General features: G+C 38.4%; 2 protein-coding genes and 1 long non-coding RNA gene across 4 annotated transcripts in view; 2 read left to right on the top strand and 1 right to left on the bottom strand.

Annotated features, from left to right (window-relative positions):
• The window catches only part of LOC114356040 (dipeptidyl aminopeptidase-like protein 6), a 53474-nt gene extending 51622 nt beyond the window's left edge, over window positions 1-1852 (top strand). Inside the window, exon 17 of the mRNA XM_028309125.1 lies at window positions 284-1852. Within this exon, the coding sequence (XP_028164926.1) occupies window positions 284-433 (150 nt within the window). The 3' untranslated portion in view covers window positions 434-1852. The remainder of the gene's footprint in view (window positions 1-283) is intronic.
• Window positions 1853-4842: 2990 nt separating this feature from the next.
• LOC114356036 (uncharacterized) lies at window positions 4843-8642 on the top strand. The gene is made up of 2 exons (XR_003656156.1): window positions 4843-5814; window positions 8568-8642. It is a non-coding gene; the product is annotated as an uncharacterized LOC114356036 (long non-coding RNA).
• A 1862-nt stretch (window positions 8643-10504) lies between these two features.
• LOC114356032 (cytochrome c oxidase subunit 4 isoform 1, mitochondrial) lies at window positions 10505-18284 on the bottom strand. Of its 2 annotated transcripts, none has more exons than XM_028309116.1 (6): window positions 18177-18284; window positions 16852-16938; window positions 15043-15156; window positions 13906-14098; window positions 11649-11784; window positions 10505-10622 (listed from the first exon to the last, which is right to left on the bottom strand). In XM_028309116.1, exons 2-5 carry the CDS (start codon window positions 16936-16938, stop codon window positions 11651-11653), a joined length of 528 nt encoding a protein of 175 aa, XP_028164917.1. In that variant the 5' UTR covers window positions 18177-18284; the 3' UTR covers window positions 10505-10622; window positions 11649-11650. The 2 variants fall into 2 exon arrangements, with proteins under 2 accessions (XP_028164917.1, XP_028164918.1); XM_028309117.1 differs by having other exon boundaries at window positions 18092-18224.
• Window positions 18285-18638: the final 354 nt, after the last annotated feature.

The raw sequence follows: 18638 nt of genomic DNA, 5'->3' as shown, positions 1-18638 counted from the left end.
GACGGCGCAGTAATACGCTATCGCTAGCTCGATCTTTGATCAGACGACCTGTGATGATCATAACTTGGCACGACATACCCTTTGGTTTCCTTGTAACACCTGCAATCACCCAAGACGCGTAAGAAACGAATGTTGTCAAATTCGTTTTACAATAAGACCTTTATTCATCTCTTCCTGACGTATTGCAAACGACTGTCGATTATCTATGCCAACATCCTAACTAAATAAGCATCCATCAACTTCCAGGTGTACCCAAATCTAAAATGCTTGCTTAAATTTCCAGGTGTACCCAGACGAAGGGCACTCCTTCGAGCGCTCTTCGCTGCACCTGCATAAAGCCATGGAGCAGTTCTTCGACGAGTGCTTCGGGCCGGTCGAGGTGGCCGACTGGGACGCGGCCGGCGTAGGAGGCTTGTTCCCCTTCCGCGACTAGCAGGGGGCCTGTCCCTGTTAGAGCATCCCTTGAATATCTTAGGAACTGTTGGACTCGACAAACGTTATACAATTGGGACTGAAAATCTTCGAGTCACTTGGATCAAGGTATAGTCGTTTCATCCACGAAGACGCGCCGAATTTTGTCGAGGGAAGCGGGTGCGGGGAATTTGATCCGAGCAATCTGAGCGTCATTATTGTAGTGTGCGTGTGCACTCATGGATAATTTAGCGTGTACCGATAACACTCAAACATTAGTGGAAGAATTGTGGGGCGCGTCTTCTTGGATGAAACGATCTATAGCCTCATTCGATCTCGTGAAAACCGTTAGACTTGACGAACGTTAGACAATTGGGACTGAAAATCTTCCAGATGTCACTTGGATCATGGCTGCCTGTCTCGACCCAGAATGTGGCTCAGACTGCAGGCTATCATAGCTCCAGTGTTTACCGCTAGGATGTCACTTTCTTGGATAGGGTTACCTCTTTTGTTAATTGATCAAAAAAGAATCAAATGAAACGCTATCCTAAACGCTAAATCCTGTATACTCCTAATTCCTACCCACTTTTACCTACACTTGATGTGTCATATGACTGATGTCCCTACTTACTAAAAGTTTACCAAGCGTTTGTTGCATTTGTCAAGTAATTCCAATCCAATCAAGATGAGGTCTATGTTGATTCTGTGTTTCAATATATCGTCCGCCTAAATGAAATGCTCAGACAACTTGGAGCGCTCAAACTTGACCATTCTATAAACGAAGCAACTTGTAAAATTGATGAGTAAAAAGCTCCATATACATATTTAGGACTCGTAGAGTATTTGTGAGATGGGGCAGTAAAAAGAAAAGCAGTTATTGTTAAAACGGGTTAACATCTCGCTCACGCAGAAACTGGTCTGCGGGACAATTGTCAACTTTTTAAAATGTTCATGAGTAGATTCTTACTTAAGTAATGCAAAGGATAATGTTCTTTACCATTCCAAGGTGTGAGAATTCAAGACCTCTGTTCGGATTCCAAAGTTCAGAGACTGGTTCCACGGCACTAAACAGACGGAACTGAAGTAACACAGTGCGAGTTCCGAGGCCGAGTTCCGTGACCCAAGGTTCCTGGCCAATGTTCCGAGTTCCAGAACTGAGTTTCAGGTTCCGTATTCTAGAGCCTGAGTTCCGAAGGCCGAGTTCCAAGTTCGAGGTGCCGACTGAATGTGCTTAGTTCCTCTACGGGGCCGAGTTCCAAGTCGAAGTTCTGCGGAACAGTAGCAGGGTCTGAATTCTCAGCTTCATTTTTCTCGTTGTCAAATACGTACGTTCTTTCTAAACTGGTCCGGGCCAATCTAAAGCGCGGTCTGTGAGCACGTAGAATTTTGTCCAATGACCCCAAGCTACCCATCCTTATCGCTCGCGCGTAATTATGTTGTTGTCGCGCTCACACACTCACTGCGGGCGCCCGTCACACAGTCGCGACAGCAACATAATTACGCGCGAGCGATAAGGATGGGTAGCTTGGGGTCATTGGACAAAATTCTACGTGCTCGCAGTCCAGACTATACCCATTAACATTTTTAAAAGTGGACATGTGACCTTAGCTCATTAAAATAAAAATGTCACAATAAGAACTTGGCATTGTAGCATCTAAGTGAAGGATGAAGCAAACTTATCAACTCGGAAACGGATCGTAACCGTATCAACAGGTGGTCAGTATTATTTGCAAGGAACACTTATCCGCACCGTGACGTAAACGCCTTGACAGCGCAGCGAAAGGAGATACCCTTTCCAGGTTGATAAGTGTGCTTTGACCTTGATTGTAATGTGCTGGCGATTGTACCCGAACTTTTTATCCTATCTCAAAAATCCAATCTGTTAATTTTTGTCTCAAAATTGTAAAAAAATAGAGGAAGCTAACATCTGACTGCCTTAACGAGAAAAAGATAATGATGAATTAGACTTTTTGAAAGAAGTTCCAACTAGAGAGTATTTTATAATGACCAAGACCTGGTGTTCCGTGTTGTATTGTGAAATAGCTAGTAGAAAGATTTGAGCCAAAGATAGACTTCCATTGATTATGCGTGTCAGGTAAAAAGTTTAGTACCTATACATTTATAAAATTTGTATACATATTTTTTTCGTCAAAAAGTTGTATACATTTTATAATTTGTATCTTTTTGTGTTTGAAATTTGTGCTTATGCGTGGATATTATGTAGTTCCAATCGATAAGTACATAGTAAATATTTTAATTGGTGTAGTTTGGAACTAATAAAATGATGAGATTCTAAATAAATAATAGTCACATTGACTACAATATTTTCTAGAAAGTCTATGATAATAGCAAATGGTGAAACTTACCATATCTATTGGAACTAAGTAAATAAAATCCACAACAATAAATCTGTTTGTTTAGTTACTTGAGTAAAGAAGAAATTATTTAGTTTTAAAACCATTTTTAAAAGAATTGTAGAATTTATTATTAATCTTATAAAATCATGTTTTGACATTCTAAAAATTCACCGGAAAGTGGTTCATGTAATATTAGGATGAACCGACTTTTAAATATAGCAGATTAATTTGTATTTTATTCTATGATATAAATGGGATTAGTAGTTAAAGTGCGTAATTTTTAAAACATGGTTTTATAATTTAACGTCATAATGGTGCGTAAAATTTAGATAATACAGGTTATTTAAAAAATAAGCCTAACTACATCTTTAGTCGGAATAATATCATGTAAAATTACCGATAATATTTATGTATTGAAGTTATGTGTTTATGTTTTAATACGATTAGACCATAGTGGGACAACAATAACAAGACGGTACGTGGTACCTACATATACGACTATAAGGACAGTTATTTTAAAATGTGTAAAAATCCTGTATACATAGGAAACACTAATGTATACATGTAATTTTATTGTTCATTTACTTCTAAAAATGTTGATTTGATACATACCAATCGATCTGCTATTTAATAAGTGGCATAAATTCGTTCAGCAAAAAAAACTGCTAATATTGTTTCTTCGTGATAAATATTGACATTGAAACATTGTTCTCCTTCTGTGGTCTAAACAAGGAGTTTATAACTCCAGACAATTTTCTTATGATTATTATAAGGGAAAGTCTATATTTTAGTGCTTAATGTATCACGTCTTTATCTGTATATTTCTATGTCGCTTTTAATGTTATCTCTATGAACGGTAGCTTTAACTTAGATCGTATATCCCTTAGTTGTGCCACAGTAAAAATAGTAGTAACCCCAGTAATAAAGTGGAAAAGATCCTACTAATATTTACTACACTGTGGCTTATTTTTTTATTCCAACTCTCTATTTAACATCTAAAAGAAAACTAGAAATTAGAAACTTTGAGAAATTCATTTATCTCTTAATAGGTGTTACTAATTACATTGACCAGTGAAGTTGAAAGGAGAATGCCTAATTCACGTGTAATTTAAAACTTTAAGTACTATAATTTAGATTCGATTTCTGCTTACCAGAATCTGTAAGCGAACTACTTCATTATTCCATTAATTTATTAAAATATTTAGTTTAGTGCTAGTTCTTTTATGGGTCAACAGTACGTAAATAAATAAAGACTACTAATAAACCAAGATGTATACAATTTAGTTATTGTATATGTTACAGGAAATGTATGAATTCTAGGAATTGTATACTATTCCTAGGAAATGTATACAATTCCGAAGCCATTTAGGAAAAGTATAAAACATTGCTTCAGAGATTTTTTTATACGCACATATCCTAGGAAATGTATACTTTTCCTAGGAATTTTATAGAATTCCAATATTGTATTAGGAAATGTATAAAACTAAGCGGCACAAGCACGGTCGCATGATCGTGTGCCCCTCGGTACGCCTAAAATTTGATTTAGCCAAACCACATTGGCCGATAGGTACTTTTAACTCAAAATTATTATTGTTTAGCCTGACAGTTGTTTTCGCACTATTATACTTTGGCCGAAAAAAATATTTGCCTAAAATTTATTTGGCATAGGTACCTTTCTTTCGGCATCACGCATATTAACGCTGAAGTATTGGAAATCCCTAAATTTAAAATCTCTTTTATTAAACTATTATTGGCATGAAGGTTTTAGTACTCCTGTAGCTGGATAACAAAGTCTCGGTTAGGTTAGGTTAGACTTGCGACCTTACACATACACAGCTGCCGCAGCGCGGTAATTTAAGTTTCGGAGAGCAAAATTTGGCGTAATAAAAATAATTTTGTGTAAAAAAAATTATATAATTACATTTCCGATTGCTGTTTAGGAAATGTGTAATTTTCCTAGGAAATGTGTCTAATATAATTTACATCACACATTTCCGGGTGATTTTAGGACTTATACACAATTCCTAGGAATTGTATACAATGACGGATTTCATACATTTCCTGTAACATATACATTTTTCGAGTCGTAATTTTTACTAAAAATAGTAAAAATACACTAGTCAGACTTCTAGTCATTTTAGTCGTGCAATACATTTTTTTTAAATAATGCTGTGAACCTATGCCTACCCTGATGTTGCTTTTTCTTTACTATTTTATAGTAACTTCTCTATTTCTAAAACTGTACATCTTTACTTATTCAGACAATGGTTCTCTGCTATTGTCCCAAAGACTTAATTACTAAAGTATTACTCTACGATGATTTATTTTTTGTGTTTTACTCTTATTTCTATTTTAGAGTTATTTTATGATTTCGCGATTTTCTTCTCATAAAATATGAATGTAATAATAAACTTAAATCTGTGCGTTTAAATTATTTTTTAAATGTCGGAAAAGTCATGACATTCGATCAATATTGAGACTTAAATATAAAATTGTGATAGTGTTTTAATTTCAATATCATTTACTTAGTAAATTAACAATTTAACTGTGTTGAATGAAACGATTGGATTATATTAATGGATGTAGGTTATTCCTGCATTGTCTGTCAGTATTTTTGTAATTAATGTGCATTATAAATTGTATACACCGTTTTTATATTTGCCAAAAATGTATACAAAATTGTTTGAGAGTATAAAAATAAAAATAGTGATCCAACGGTATCTTTTTAGATAGGTTATACTTGTCTCAAGAATAATTTAGAAAAGTACAATTATAAAAAGAGTGAAAGCAGTTTTTGGCAAATATAAAGAATTGGACAAGATTAAAAATATAAAGTTACAAGTTTTCTAAATGAATAATAAAATAAATACTAATGAAATAAAAACTAAAAATAAATCATCTGTGGGAAACTTGTAGCTTTATCTAATAAAAGAATAATGTATTAAATGAATGCACGTAGTTTATTCATGTTGAATTTATTCAAAATCTAAAGTGTGTATTACATGATATAATATAAATAGATTTGTAAGTGTAAAGTAAATAGCGGGTATGCTTAGAGATGGGTAAGTGCTAATAATCCGATTAATAGCAATTGGCTAGTAACGGATTAAAAGCAGTTATTAGCCATAAATAGCCAATAATAGCCGATTTCAGATGGTAACCCTGCTATTAATGTTATACTAATGATTAAACATATCCCTTCATAGTTTACAAATTTAGCACTTGAAATTTGGAAGGGACGTAGCTTAGGTACCGTAGAGGTGCATTAAGAAAGGAATACCCGAAATTCCAACGGGCACGGGAATTAGCGGGAAAATCCTTTTGTATGAAAAATCTAAACCGCTTAAGTTAGACGCTTGAAATTTGGCATGCAGGTACCTTAGTAAACTTAAAGCTTAGTTACAAGAGGATATTGCAAAATTCCCACGGAAACGGGAGTTAGCGGGAAAAAAACATTTGTATGAAAAAATCTAAACCACGTAAGATAGACGCTTGAAATTTGGCATGCAGGTACCTTAGTAAAGTCAAAGCTAAGTTACAAGAGGATATTGCAAAATTCCCATGGGAACGGGAGTTAGCGGGAAAAAACACTTGTATAAAAAAATCTAAACTACGTAAGATAGACGCTTGAAATTTGGCATGCAGGTACCTTAGTAAACTCAAAGCTTAGTTACAAGAGGATATTGCAAAATTCCCACGGGAACGGGAGTTAGCGGGAAAAAACATTTGTATGAAAAAATCTAAACCGCGTAAGATAGATGTAGGGGCTAAAACGGGATCCACGCGTACGAAATCGCGGGCGGCCGCTAGTCTAAATATATAAAAGGAGAAACTGACTGACTTAGTGACATATCAACGCACAGCCTAAACGGCTAAACATATGCACTTGAAATTTGGAAGGGACGTAGCTTAGGTACCGTAGAGGTGCACTAAGAAAGGAATTCCCGAAATTCCTACGGGAATGGGAATTAGCGGGAAAATCCTTTGGTATGAAAAATCTAAACCGCTTAAGTTAGACGCTTGAAATGTGGCATGCAGGTACCTTAGTAAACTTAAAGCTTAATTACAACAGAATATTGCAAAATTCCAACGGGAACGGGAATCAGCGGATAAAAAAAAATATATGAAAAAATCTAAACCGCGTAAGATAGACGCTTGAAATTTGGCATGTAGGTACCTTAGTAAACTGAAAGCTTAGTTTCAACAAGGAATTCCCAAAATTCCCACGGGAACGGGAATTATCGGGAAAATCCTTTTGTATGAAAAATCTAAACCGCCTAAGTTAGACGCTTGAAATTTGGCATGCAGGTACCTTAGTAAACTTAAAGCTTAGTTACAACAGGATATTGCAAAATTCCCACGGAACGGGAGTTAGCGGGAAAAAACATTTGTATGAAAAAATCTAAACCGCGTAAGATAGATGAAGGGGGTAAAACGGGATCCACGCGTACGAAGTCGCGGGCGGCCGCTAGTACAGTATGAGTCTTGAGAAAGTGCATATATGAAAATAGGCGGAACTACTAAACCTATTTTTATCGATAAAAAAAGTCAAAAAATATCTGAGTTTTTATTATTTATTGACATTTTCTGGGTATTTTACGTATTTTTTTAGTATCGCCTGTTATTAAGCACTAGCGGCCGCCCGCGACTTCGTACGCGTGGATCCCGTTTTACCCCCTTCATCTATCTTACGCGGTTTAGATTTTTTCATACAAATGTTTTTTCCCGCTAACTCCCGTTCCGTGGGAATTTTGCAATATCCTGTTGTAACTAAGCTTTAAGTTTACTAAGGTACCTGCATGCCAAATTTCAAGCGTCTAACTTAGGCGGTTTAGATTTTTCATACAAAAGGATTTTCCCGATAATTCCCGTTCCCGTGGGAATTTTGGGAATTCCTTGTTGAAACTAAGCTTTCAGTTTACTAAGGTACCTACATGCCAAATTTCAAGCGTCTATCTTACGCGGTTTAGATTTTTTCATATATTTTTTTTTATCCGCTGATTCCCGTTCCCGTTGGAATTTTGCAATATTCTGTTGTAATTAAGCTTTAAGTTTACTAAGGTACCTGCATGCCAAATTTCAAGCGTCTAACTTAAGCGGTTTAGATTTTTCATACAAAAGGATTTTCCCGCTAATTCCCGTTCCCGTGGGAATTTCGGGAATTCCTTGTTGTAACTAAGCTTTCAGTTTACTAAGGTATCTACATGCCAAATTTCAAGCGTGTAACTTAAGCGGTTTACTTTTTTCATACAAAAGGATTTTCCAGCTAATTCCCAATACCGTGGGAATTTCGGGAATTCCTTGTTGCAACTAAGCTTTGAGTTTACTAATGTACCTACATGCCAAATTTCAAGCGTCTGACTTAAGCGGTTTAGATTTTTCATACAAAAGGTATTTCCCGCTAATTCCCGTTCCCTTGGGAATTTTGGTAATTCCTTTCTTAGTGCACCTCTACGGTATTTAAGCTACGTCCCTTCCAAATTTCAAGTGCCTACGTTTAGCCGTTTAGGCTGTGTGTTGATCTGTCACTAAGTCAGTCAGTTTCTCCTTTTATTGTATAATATTTAGATTCTTTTTTAACTACAATGTCGTTTATATAAATTACATTGATGTTTTTTAGTTCTTTTTTGTTTCTTTGAGTAATATTTGATTTTAATATTGATTTGATTTTAAAGGTGGAAGAAAAAACGTAAGAAACTATTAATAGCAGGGTTAATAGCCAATGGATGGCTAATAATGGCTATTAATAGATAATAATCAGTTATTATCCAAACTAGCTGGCTACAAACCCATCTCTAGGTATGCTATGTTCACGATAATATTGTGTTTAAGACGCGCTCAGTGGAAAACGTTTATTTATGATGGAATGTTGTTTTTATAACAAAAATAAAAAGTTGTTCCCATTGTTGTTTAAATTTTTTACATAACCCAAACATTTTTGACGCTGACTAGTGTCAAAAATGTTTGGGCTTGGCCCGACCATGTTTGGTGCCCAGCAGGTGGCGCTATCGTCAAAGTTTAGTCCACTCCCCACCAGGTGGCGCTATCGCAAGTTTAGTCTACTCCTCACCAGATGGCGCTATCGCAGAAGTTTAGTCTACTCCCCACTAGGTAGCGCAATCGCAAAAGTTTAGTCTACTCACCGCCAGGTGGCGCTATCGCAAAAGTTTAGTCTACTCCCCACCAGGTGGCGCTACAGCAAATGTTTGGAGGTGGCTGTATGACAGAAGTTTAGTCTACTCCCCGCCAGGTGGCGCCAACGCAAATATTTAGAGGTTGCTGTATCAGAAGTTTAGTCTACTCCCCGCCAGGTGGCGCCAACGCAAATATTTAGAGGTTGCTGTATCAGAAGTTTAGTCTACTCCCCGCCAGGTGGCGCCAACGCAAATATTTAGAGGTTGCTGTATCAGAAGTTTAGTCTACTCCCCGCCAGGTGGCGCCAACGCAAATATTTAGAGGTTGCTGTATCAGAAGTTTAGTCTACTCCCCGCCAGGTGGCGCCAACGCAAATATTTAGAGGTTGCTGTATCAGAAGTTTAGTCTACTCCCCGCCAGGTGGCGCCAACGCAAATATTTAGAGGTTGCTGTATCAGAAGTTTAGTCTACTCCCCGCCAGGTGGCGCCAACGCAAATATTTAGAGGTTGCTGTATCAGAAGTTTAGTCTACTCCCCGCCAGGTGGCGCCAACGCAAATATTTAGAGGTTGCTGTATCAGAAGTTTAGTCTACTCCCCGCCAGGTGGCGCCAACGCAAATATTTAGAGGTTGCTGTATCAGAAGTTTAGTCTACTCCCCGCCAGGTGGCGCCAACGCAAATATTTAGAGGTTGCTGTATCAGATGTTTAGTCTACTCCCCGCCAGGTGGCGCCAACGCAAATATTTAGAGGTTGCTGTATCAGATGTTTAGTCTACTCCCCGCCAAGTGGCGTTACCGCAAGCCTTCAAATTGGCTCTCCTATAAGTTTAGTCTACTCCCCGCCAGATGGCGCTATCGTAAGCGCAAAGTTTGGTTAGTTACTTCCTACCAGTGGCCACCATAAACGTTACATTTACTCACCACTAGATGGCGCTAGCATAAAAGTTTAGTTTAAATCCACGTTTAATTTACTTACCACCACAGATAATATAATACTAGTTTACCACTAAGGCCCGGTTTTTTGATTCGTAGTTAAAATAACCAATGGTCAAATTTGACAGATGTCAAATGACAAGTGGTTAAATATCAGAAAAAAATGCTTTTCGAACCATGATTAGCGTGACTTTTAGTACATTTTTTAACTATTAGTTTACATGTTGTTAATATTTAACCATTAGTAGCAAAATTTAACAATTAGTTATTTTAACTAAGAATCAAAAAACTGGGCCTAAGTGGTGTCACCACGTTTCATTTACCTACAAATAGGTGGCGCCACCACAAACGTTTAGTTTACTTCCACCACCAGGTGCTGCCACAACACGTTTCATTTACTTACCCCTAGGTGGCGCTACCACAAGTGTTTAATTAACTTACCACTAGGTGGCGCCCTACAAATGATTAATTTACTTACCCCCAGATGGCGCTAACAATCCCTAGTAATATTTATTGATTGAAACAATTTTATGTACAAATAACTACATACATTCCGACCACCAATAATAATTTCCCAACACCAATCACTAAACTACATCCAAAACTAATTTCAGTCAAATAGGAAAAGCAATCTCCACTCACCGCCATCGAAATAAAAAAACATCCAGTTGGAATCACAATTGTATTGATTATCTTACATAGATACTTCGCTTATATTACATTGTCTACTCTAATACCCGGAGAAAGCAAGCCGCCGCCACAGGTATAGCACCATATTGCCAAAACCTGTGGACAAATATTTTTTATATAAAATCAATGTTTTATGAAATAAGTATTACAACAATCAACATTATTAATACTATAGTTCTTGCAACTCACGAAGGCGAGTGAACTTTACTTGTGCGATAGTCAATGAAGTATTGATGCTATTCGCTTTCTCCTGAGCCTGAATGAGTTCTGAGAATTTAGAAGGAATGAAGCAAGTACATTTTCATGACGCTTAAGTCTTTGTTTGTAAGCTTTCAGGACCTTTCTTCGTACATTTAATGACACCTGTACGAGTACATACCACCTGTAAGACCACCTGCTTCAGACGCAGAGGTTCCGGGTTCGATTCCCAGTGAGGGCAGATTTTTCTGTTCGGTAGTAGTAGGGCTTGTTCTAAGTCCGCCTGGCTAGCCACCACCGTCTTACCTAAGTCTGGTGCCATAACAACAATGTTAATAGCATTGTTGTGTTCCGGCAGTTACAGGTAAGATAGCCAGTTCCTCTGTGGTTGAGGATTCCGGGAAGCGAGCTTCCACCTTCGGCCTGATCGTCACTTACCATCAGGTGAGGTACAGGCCAAGATCTTCAAGATCAAGAATAGTGAAGACGTTTGATGTAAACTCACACTAAGCCCTCCGGTCGGTAAGACCACACGCCACTGACCTTTACTTCCAGCGGTTGTTCCCGTAGTCCCACTTGCAGGCGAGCCGTCCATTGAGGTCGAGCACGCGCCTCCTGGTTAGGGTTGCCAGTTTGGCTTTTTAGGGACTCGTCCGGCCAAATATTGCCTTGTCCGGCCTGTCCGGCTTTTTATTTGGTTGCCGCGCCAGGAGAAAGTCGAGCCACAGAATCATATGAAGCGCACGCATCAGGATGTTGGATAGCAACCATGATGATAGTACTCACTCATGAGCTGACACTAATTGTCACATGTCCGGCTTTTAGGGTTAAATGTCCGGCCAAATGAAGCACAAAGTTCGGCTTTTGTGATTTTCGACCTGGCAACCCTACTCCTGGTTCCCTCGTCCACCACACGGCACTGACCTTTACTTCCAGCGGTTGTTCTCGTAGTCCCACTTGGAGGCGAGTCCGTCCACGGGGTTGACCTTGAGGTCGAGCATGCGCCTCAGCTGTGCTTTCTGGTTCTCTTCGCTCAGCGACTCGGGAATTGGGCTGTATACTGTAACGAGACAATAATATCAAATCAAAAATATGTATTCAGTTTAGACCACAAGTGGCACTTATGAACGTCAATAGAAAATAATAAAAAAAAGAAAAGGTAGCCCTTATGGCGCACTTTACATGTCTCCTTATCTTTTGGGCCCTACCAGCGCTTCGAGACAAACATATGGCAAGTGCTGAGAAGAAACGCCGGAACAAACTCAGTCACCACTTATTGCCAGGAATTATCTAACGGTAAGAATAGTCAAATTTAAGTACATCAAATATGTGCAGACTGAACTGACCACGCATCCTTGTCATCAATATAGTCTCGAACCTTGTAGTACGAGGACATAAGGGTATTTTTTATATGTATCTTTTAGTACCAAATAAATATTTTTTCTTTCTTTCTTTCAAATTTGTTTATTGGCAATTCGACAAGGTTGTGTGGTATTTTGTTAAATATGGTAATACATTTCCCCAAGAATGAATTACCTATCTTATGCAACCTAAATGATGGAACAGCAAGTTTATTCTTATGTCTCGTGTTAAATGAGTGGACGTCACTTTTCTTAGTAAATAAATGTATATGTTTACGGACATACATAATATCATTAATAAATGCTTATTATGAACCTTATTAGCCTTTTAAGAAGGATCGAAGTTATCAAAAGAGTGATGGAGCGTGCTATACTTCAGATCCATATACCATCACTGGCAACATACACTGGTCAAAGACTTTTGATGACCGCGGGCTGGATGACGTAGCGTGGGCAGGCCTCCTACTAGGTGGACCGACGATCTGGTGAAGGTCGCGGGAAGAGCCTGGAAGCGGGCAGCGCAGGACCGTTCATTGTGGAAAACCTTGGGGGAGGTCTTTGTCCAGCAGTGGATGTCATTTGGCTGAAACGAACGAACGAACGACTCACCGAAAATCTTCATAGCCATGTATATCCAAACAGAGAGGGAAGCCAACACGAGTCCCCAGCCCACCACGCCCTTCCATTCTCCAGTGGAGGCTTGGAACTTAATAACGTCTGCCAGAACAACACGAAGCCCTATTCTACATGTTAAACTCACCGAATATCTTCATAGCCATGTATATCCAAACAGAGAGGGAAGCCAACACGAGTTCCCAGCCTACAACGCCCTTCCATTCTCCGATGAAGGAATAGAACTCGGTTAAAGTCTCCCAAATCGATACAGAGCCTGTATAATAATGACTCACCGAAACGGCCATGCATCGTCTCTACGAGCTATGTGCCCCGCCCACTGCCACTTGATTTTAGCAATTCTGCGAGCTATGTCGGTCACTTTGGTTCTCCTGCGGATCTCCTCATTTCTGATTCGATCACGCAGGGAAACTCCGAGCATAGCCCGCTCCATCGCCCTTTGGGTGACCTTAAGCCTTCTTATGAGGCCCGTAGTAAGCGACCATGTTTCAGATCCATATACCATCACTGGCAACACAAAGACTTTTGATGGCGATGGCCGCTGGGGCAGGATAGTTCTCGAGCGGAGACCACGGGCTGGAAGACGTAGCGTGGGCAGGCCTCCTACTAGGTGGACCGACGATCTGGTGAAGGTTGCGGGAAGAGCCTGGATGCGGGCAGCGCAGGACCGTTCATTGTGGAAAACCTTGGGGGAGGCCTTTGTCCAGCAGTGGACGTCATTTGGCTGAAACGAACGAACGAACGACTCACCGAAAATCTTCATAGCCATGTAGATCCAAACAGAGAGGGAAGCCAACACGAGTCCCCAGCCCACAACGCCCTTCCACTCGCCAGTGGGGGCCTGAAACCTTTAACAGACGCAGAAGTCTCGGGTTCGATTTCCAGTGGGAGCAATTTTTCTGTTCGCTTTAGTTGGTGGTAAAGTCTGCCTGGCTTGCTACCACCATCTTACCTAAGTCTGTCGCTATAACAACAATGTGAACAGCATTGTTGTGTTCCGGCAGTTAGAGGTAAGATAGCCAGTTCCTCCGTGATTGAGGATTCCGGGTGAAGCTCGCTTCCACCTTCGGCCTGATCGTCACTTATCATCAGGTGAAATACAGGCCAAGAGCTTCCTCGTTGTGGATAAAAAAACTCAGTTAGTCTCCCAAATGGACCAAGAGCCCTATAGTATAATAGTGACTCACCGAAAATCTTCATAGCCATGTAGATCCAAACAGAGAGGGAAGCCAACACGAGTCCCCAGCCCACAATGCCTTTCCATTCTCCGGTGGGAGCCTGGAACTCGGCGAAGGTCTGGCGGAAGGACGCGCGGTACAGCGCTTTCTTCTCTTCGAGGGTCAGTTTGCGCCAGTCGGCCTTCTCTTTCTCACGGAGAGCCTAAAAGTTCACACAGTTATTGCATAGAAAATTTAACTAACGCAATTCACAAACATTACTATGGAGGTCTCACAGTGCACGTGGACGCACAGGTCACACACGAATCAATCACAGAGCTCTATTCAAAGTTGTGCGTTCGATTTGCTGCTTCAATTAAGCAGGCATCGTTTGTGAATACGAGCGTAAATTACAGTTTGGCTTGTAAAATTAATAATTGCATAACACTTTATACAACCAATTAGAAATGCTAGAAACCATTTAAAACGAATATAATCACGACAGCATGGCACTCGACACTGCTTGACACCAAAGAAAATATTTATATAGTTCCAAAATACTGGACTGTCCTGTCGATGACATTGACAGCGGGGCGCCACCGTCAATACCGGATCGCTGGTTCAGATTTTTGCCATGTTGGAAACCATATAGTTGAACGATGGTAGCGCCCCCCTGTCATTGAGTTTGGTGGGACAGTTCAGCGTGGGTCATCTATAGATGACCATCGTTCAACTATAGGGTTTCCAACATGGCAAAAATCGGAACTAGCGATCCGGTATTGACGGTGGCGCCCCACTGTCAATGTCATGCATAGGACAGTTCAGTATTTTGGAACTATATTGACACCAACAGTCAATTGACATTTGATGTACAATGGGGCCATTTGGCGGAAAGATGGTTCTCAAAACCAAGCCGTTGCCAAAATAAAAGAAGAAGAAGTGCTTGGAAGCGCTTTTATACAAAAAAGCGCTTTTATACAAAATGGCGATCGCTAAGCGTTGTTCAGTATTCTGAGGCGTTACGCTGTCACTGCTAAATAAATCAATGAAACACGTCACTATTGAACGTTAGAAAATGTGTCCTCGCTAATTCTCTAAACAAAATAAGAAGTCATTTTGTCCCACATATTAACTCATATTCACAATTACAAGTATGAATTTACAAACCTTAAGGTCAGGTGTGTCGGGACGGAACCTCACAGCAGGCATGGGGAAGTCGGGCCGGTCCACGTAGTTGGGCTGGCCGTTGAACCCGAAGCCCACCCACTCGCGATTGCCGATCTGGAAATTAAATTATGATTTATTTAAAACTAGCTGACCCGGCGAACTCTGTTCCGCCTTAAAGGCTATAAATAAGCCATCGCAAATAAGGAAAAATTCTTATTTGCTCACCATTTAAACCTACCCTGGACTACGACAAACATTTAAAAACCAAAATCAGCTCAATCGGCCCAGCCATTCTCGAGTTTTAATCAGACTAACGAACAGCATTTCATTTTTATTTATATAGAAGATAGATAGATAGATAATAATAATAATATTAGGGGGGATTCTGCTTCCATCGCCGATAATCACAGAACAAATCTGTTCATAGTCTTCTAACAGATCGCATGATAGAATAAAAAAATAACAATCTAAGTGGATTATTAAAAAAAATATTATGTACACACCTAAAATATGTTAAATTCTAAATAAAGTACTTCTATTCTATTAGGATTTGTTGCAATGCATATTGAAAAAAAATTCTTATAAAAGCTGTATAACTATACATTGTATAATTAATTTTAAATGAAGGTCAGTGTTTTAACCAATGATGTAAGCAAATGTTGTAATGACACATTCATACAACCACAGAATACATAATAGTAGCAACAGAAATTGCACTCCTTTGTGTAGGACCAGATGCCGACATTTTAACGGTAATAATAATAATGCAAAATATCCAACGTACCTGGTGCATTCGAAATCACACCTTACTACTACGCTCACAAGAGCGCATTTTTTTTGTGTTTAGAATTGATCTACGTCACCGCTCAAGCGTCAGGGTTGTATGAGCAAAGTAAAATAAATAAAAACTTAATTTTAAGAAGCATTTATTGTATTTACGATTAGAAAACTTTAATCTAGTGGAGTTTGTATAATCGTACCATCTCTAAAGTACCTATTAATAAACTTCAGTGTTGCGATAATTCGAAATTAAACAAACAGTTTTAAAAGGTGTAGTGTCGGAAAATAGACACGGTGAAGTAAAGTTAATGTTTTTATTAGCTAAAATAATTGTTTTGCTATAGTTTTTTGTCATAAGTATTTCAAAATAATGTATTATTTAAAAAGTGTAGTTTTTTTATTTATTATTTAAATCACTACAGTTAATTATTATTCCTAAATATTACAATTTTTCATTAAAGAAGTATAACAGTGCTGTTGGAACAATAAACCTTGATTGCGACTATGATCGACCGAGCGTGTATAGATACGCGTGTGCAAACAGGCGCGTGGCGGCCCGGACTGATTTGCAACTTGAAGTTGTCGCGCGCTGTAGGTAATTATCTCGGCCGGCATAGGCGAGTGACGGAGGCCTGATACAACTCAATAATTACCTACTACCTACCTACTCTGATAATATTATACATCAATTTAATAATACCTGAACCGGAAATAATAATTCCTATAGCTGTGTACATTTAACGCCTTGAGTAAGTAAAAACAAAACGATGATTTGGTAATATACACCTATGAGTTAGGTGGTATTCAATGCGTTATTAACGCATTAATGGACAGTAACTTCCACAGGCGTTCAGTTAGTAGAGGATGATACGATAGAATGCCTATAGTAGTCATGGTTTTTCCTTGTTTTACATTGACGCTACTCACAAAAGCAATGTATGTGAATAAGTAGTGTCATTTGGGAAGTAATTACTTAACTTGTACTGTCTGCCAAAGTGTTAAGCGACTAATATGACAGCGATGTCTCACCTTGGCCAGTTCGGTGCTGGCGGCCCTCACGCCAACAGGCACACGGACTGCATCTAACAGCGCTCGGCGCATAAGGAAGCTGGCCATCTGCCGGAGAAACAGTACATTATAGCATAGTCCTACATAATGTTATCATTGATCGGTTAAATCATTATTCACATTCCTAAATGAACAGCCAGAACTATATTTAAGTTACAAACTGAATACACTATTTTTATTGACGATTAATGATGTTGACTTCATTGTTAATTTAGTAGCTAGCTTGCCAAGTCTTCCATGCTTATACATGGGTGTTAATATTATGGCGTGAAAATTTATCACCACATAAAAATGACAATACCAATACTTACACAGTTGTGTGTATGTTACGGTCAAAGTGATAAATGTGAAAATTATGAATAATCGCCGGTTATTATGAATAATTACCGCATGATTTGGTAAATGTGATTAATATGAGGTCATTTATGTGTGTATAAAACTAAATAGGCGGCTTAGGGGTGGCCCAAGGGCCACCCCCGCCGCACCTTAACCTATTTTTCACTTTAAATCAAAACATTATGTTATAGGCATCATGGAAAAGTAATATTATGCAAGAAACATTCCAAACTCATTATGCCAAATTAATATTAATATATGATATCAAAACGTTCAAAAGTTTGGCTGTACACGAGCACGTACACAAGATGTTGTTCTCTTTTATGAAATTTGTTAGTACTAAGGTTGAATTATTAAATAATCACTGTTAAATGTGATTAATTTATCACTTTCACCGCGACTGTCGGGAATTATTCATAATAACCGGTTATTATTAATAATTTTCAATTTATCACATTAACCGTAACATGTATATGTATTGGTAGTAATGTAATATTTGGAGGTATTTTTTATATTTTTTGGTACTTACATGTGTACATTATTCTAAATTAAAAGTAATAGGCTATGGGTAAATGGACACCAATATTTAACGGTTTATCACCAATCTAAGGTGTGATATTACATTGATAAGGCAAAGTAAGGTTACTTTAGCCTGGATTCTCGTCAATCGATAGCAAGGTTACATAACAAAAAATATTTCGCTATTCTTCACAATTTAACCACTATTTAATAAAAAGTTACAAGTAACAACGCAAAACAAATGAATATTTGGGGTAGAATTAGATAAAACCGAAGAAAAAATCACAAATCAAAATTGGAACCATACCTTGCGGGTCGAATAAAAAAGAATATTTCAAGAACTTACCGCAACCAAAAAGTGTTTATAGCACAAATGTAAATAAGTTGAACTTTCTAAATATCACTACACACAATAGTAGATGGGATATTACCTTTTATTTGTGATTTTCGTTCCAAAAATTTTATATCACAAATTCCGTATGACTGAAAAATTTCAGCGACATCTAGTGGCAGCTGCCAAACTTTATCAAATTTACGTTCGGTTCTACGCATTTTGCATTCGACGAACATTTCGAGTAATGTTTGAAACGACGAAAATCTATTTAAATATTGATTATAAAAGTTTATTTGGCAAAGTATCAATTTAAATTAAGTTTTATACAAATAAATATATTTTTATTAGCGCACAAAATAGATCATCCATCACTAAAACGCTGTAACGCTGATGCCTATCATCACCAGAATAATCTTTTTAATATTTATTGCTATTTCCAAATTGTTCTATTCTATTGGGAAAAACTTTTGTCCAAATCATTAAAAAAAATCCATGTGAAGGTATTTAAAGCAACAACCTTTTAGGAAATGTGAGCACCTACACACAAGGTAGGAGGAAA

Source organism: Ostrinia furnacalis, unplaced genomic scaffold (assembly GCF_004193835.3).
Source record: "Ostrinia furnacalis isolate ACB-3 unplaced genomic scaffold, ASM419383v2 OfSCF2609, whole genome shotgun sequence".
NCBI lineage: Eukaryota > Metazoa > Arthropoda > Insecta > Lepidoptera > Crambidae > Ostrinia > Ostrinia furnacalis.
The sequence above is the reverse complement of the archived record's forward strand: the minus strand, read 5'-3'. Positions and strand labels throughout refer to the sequence as shown.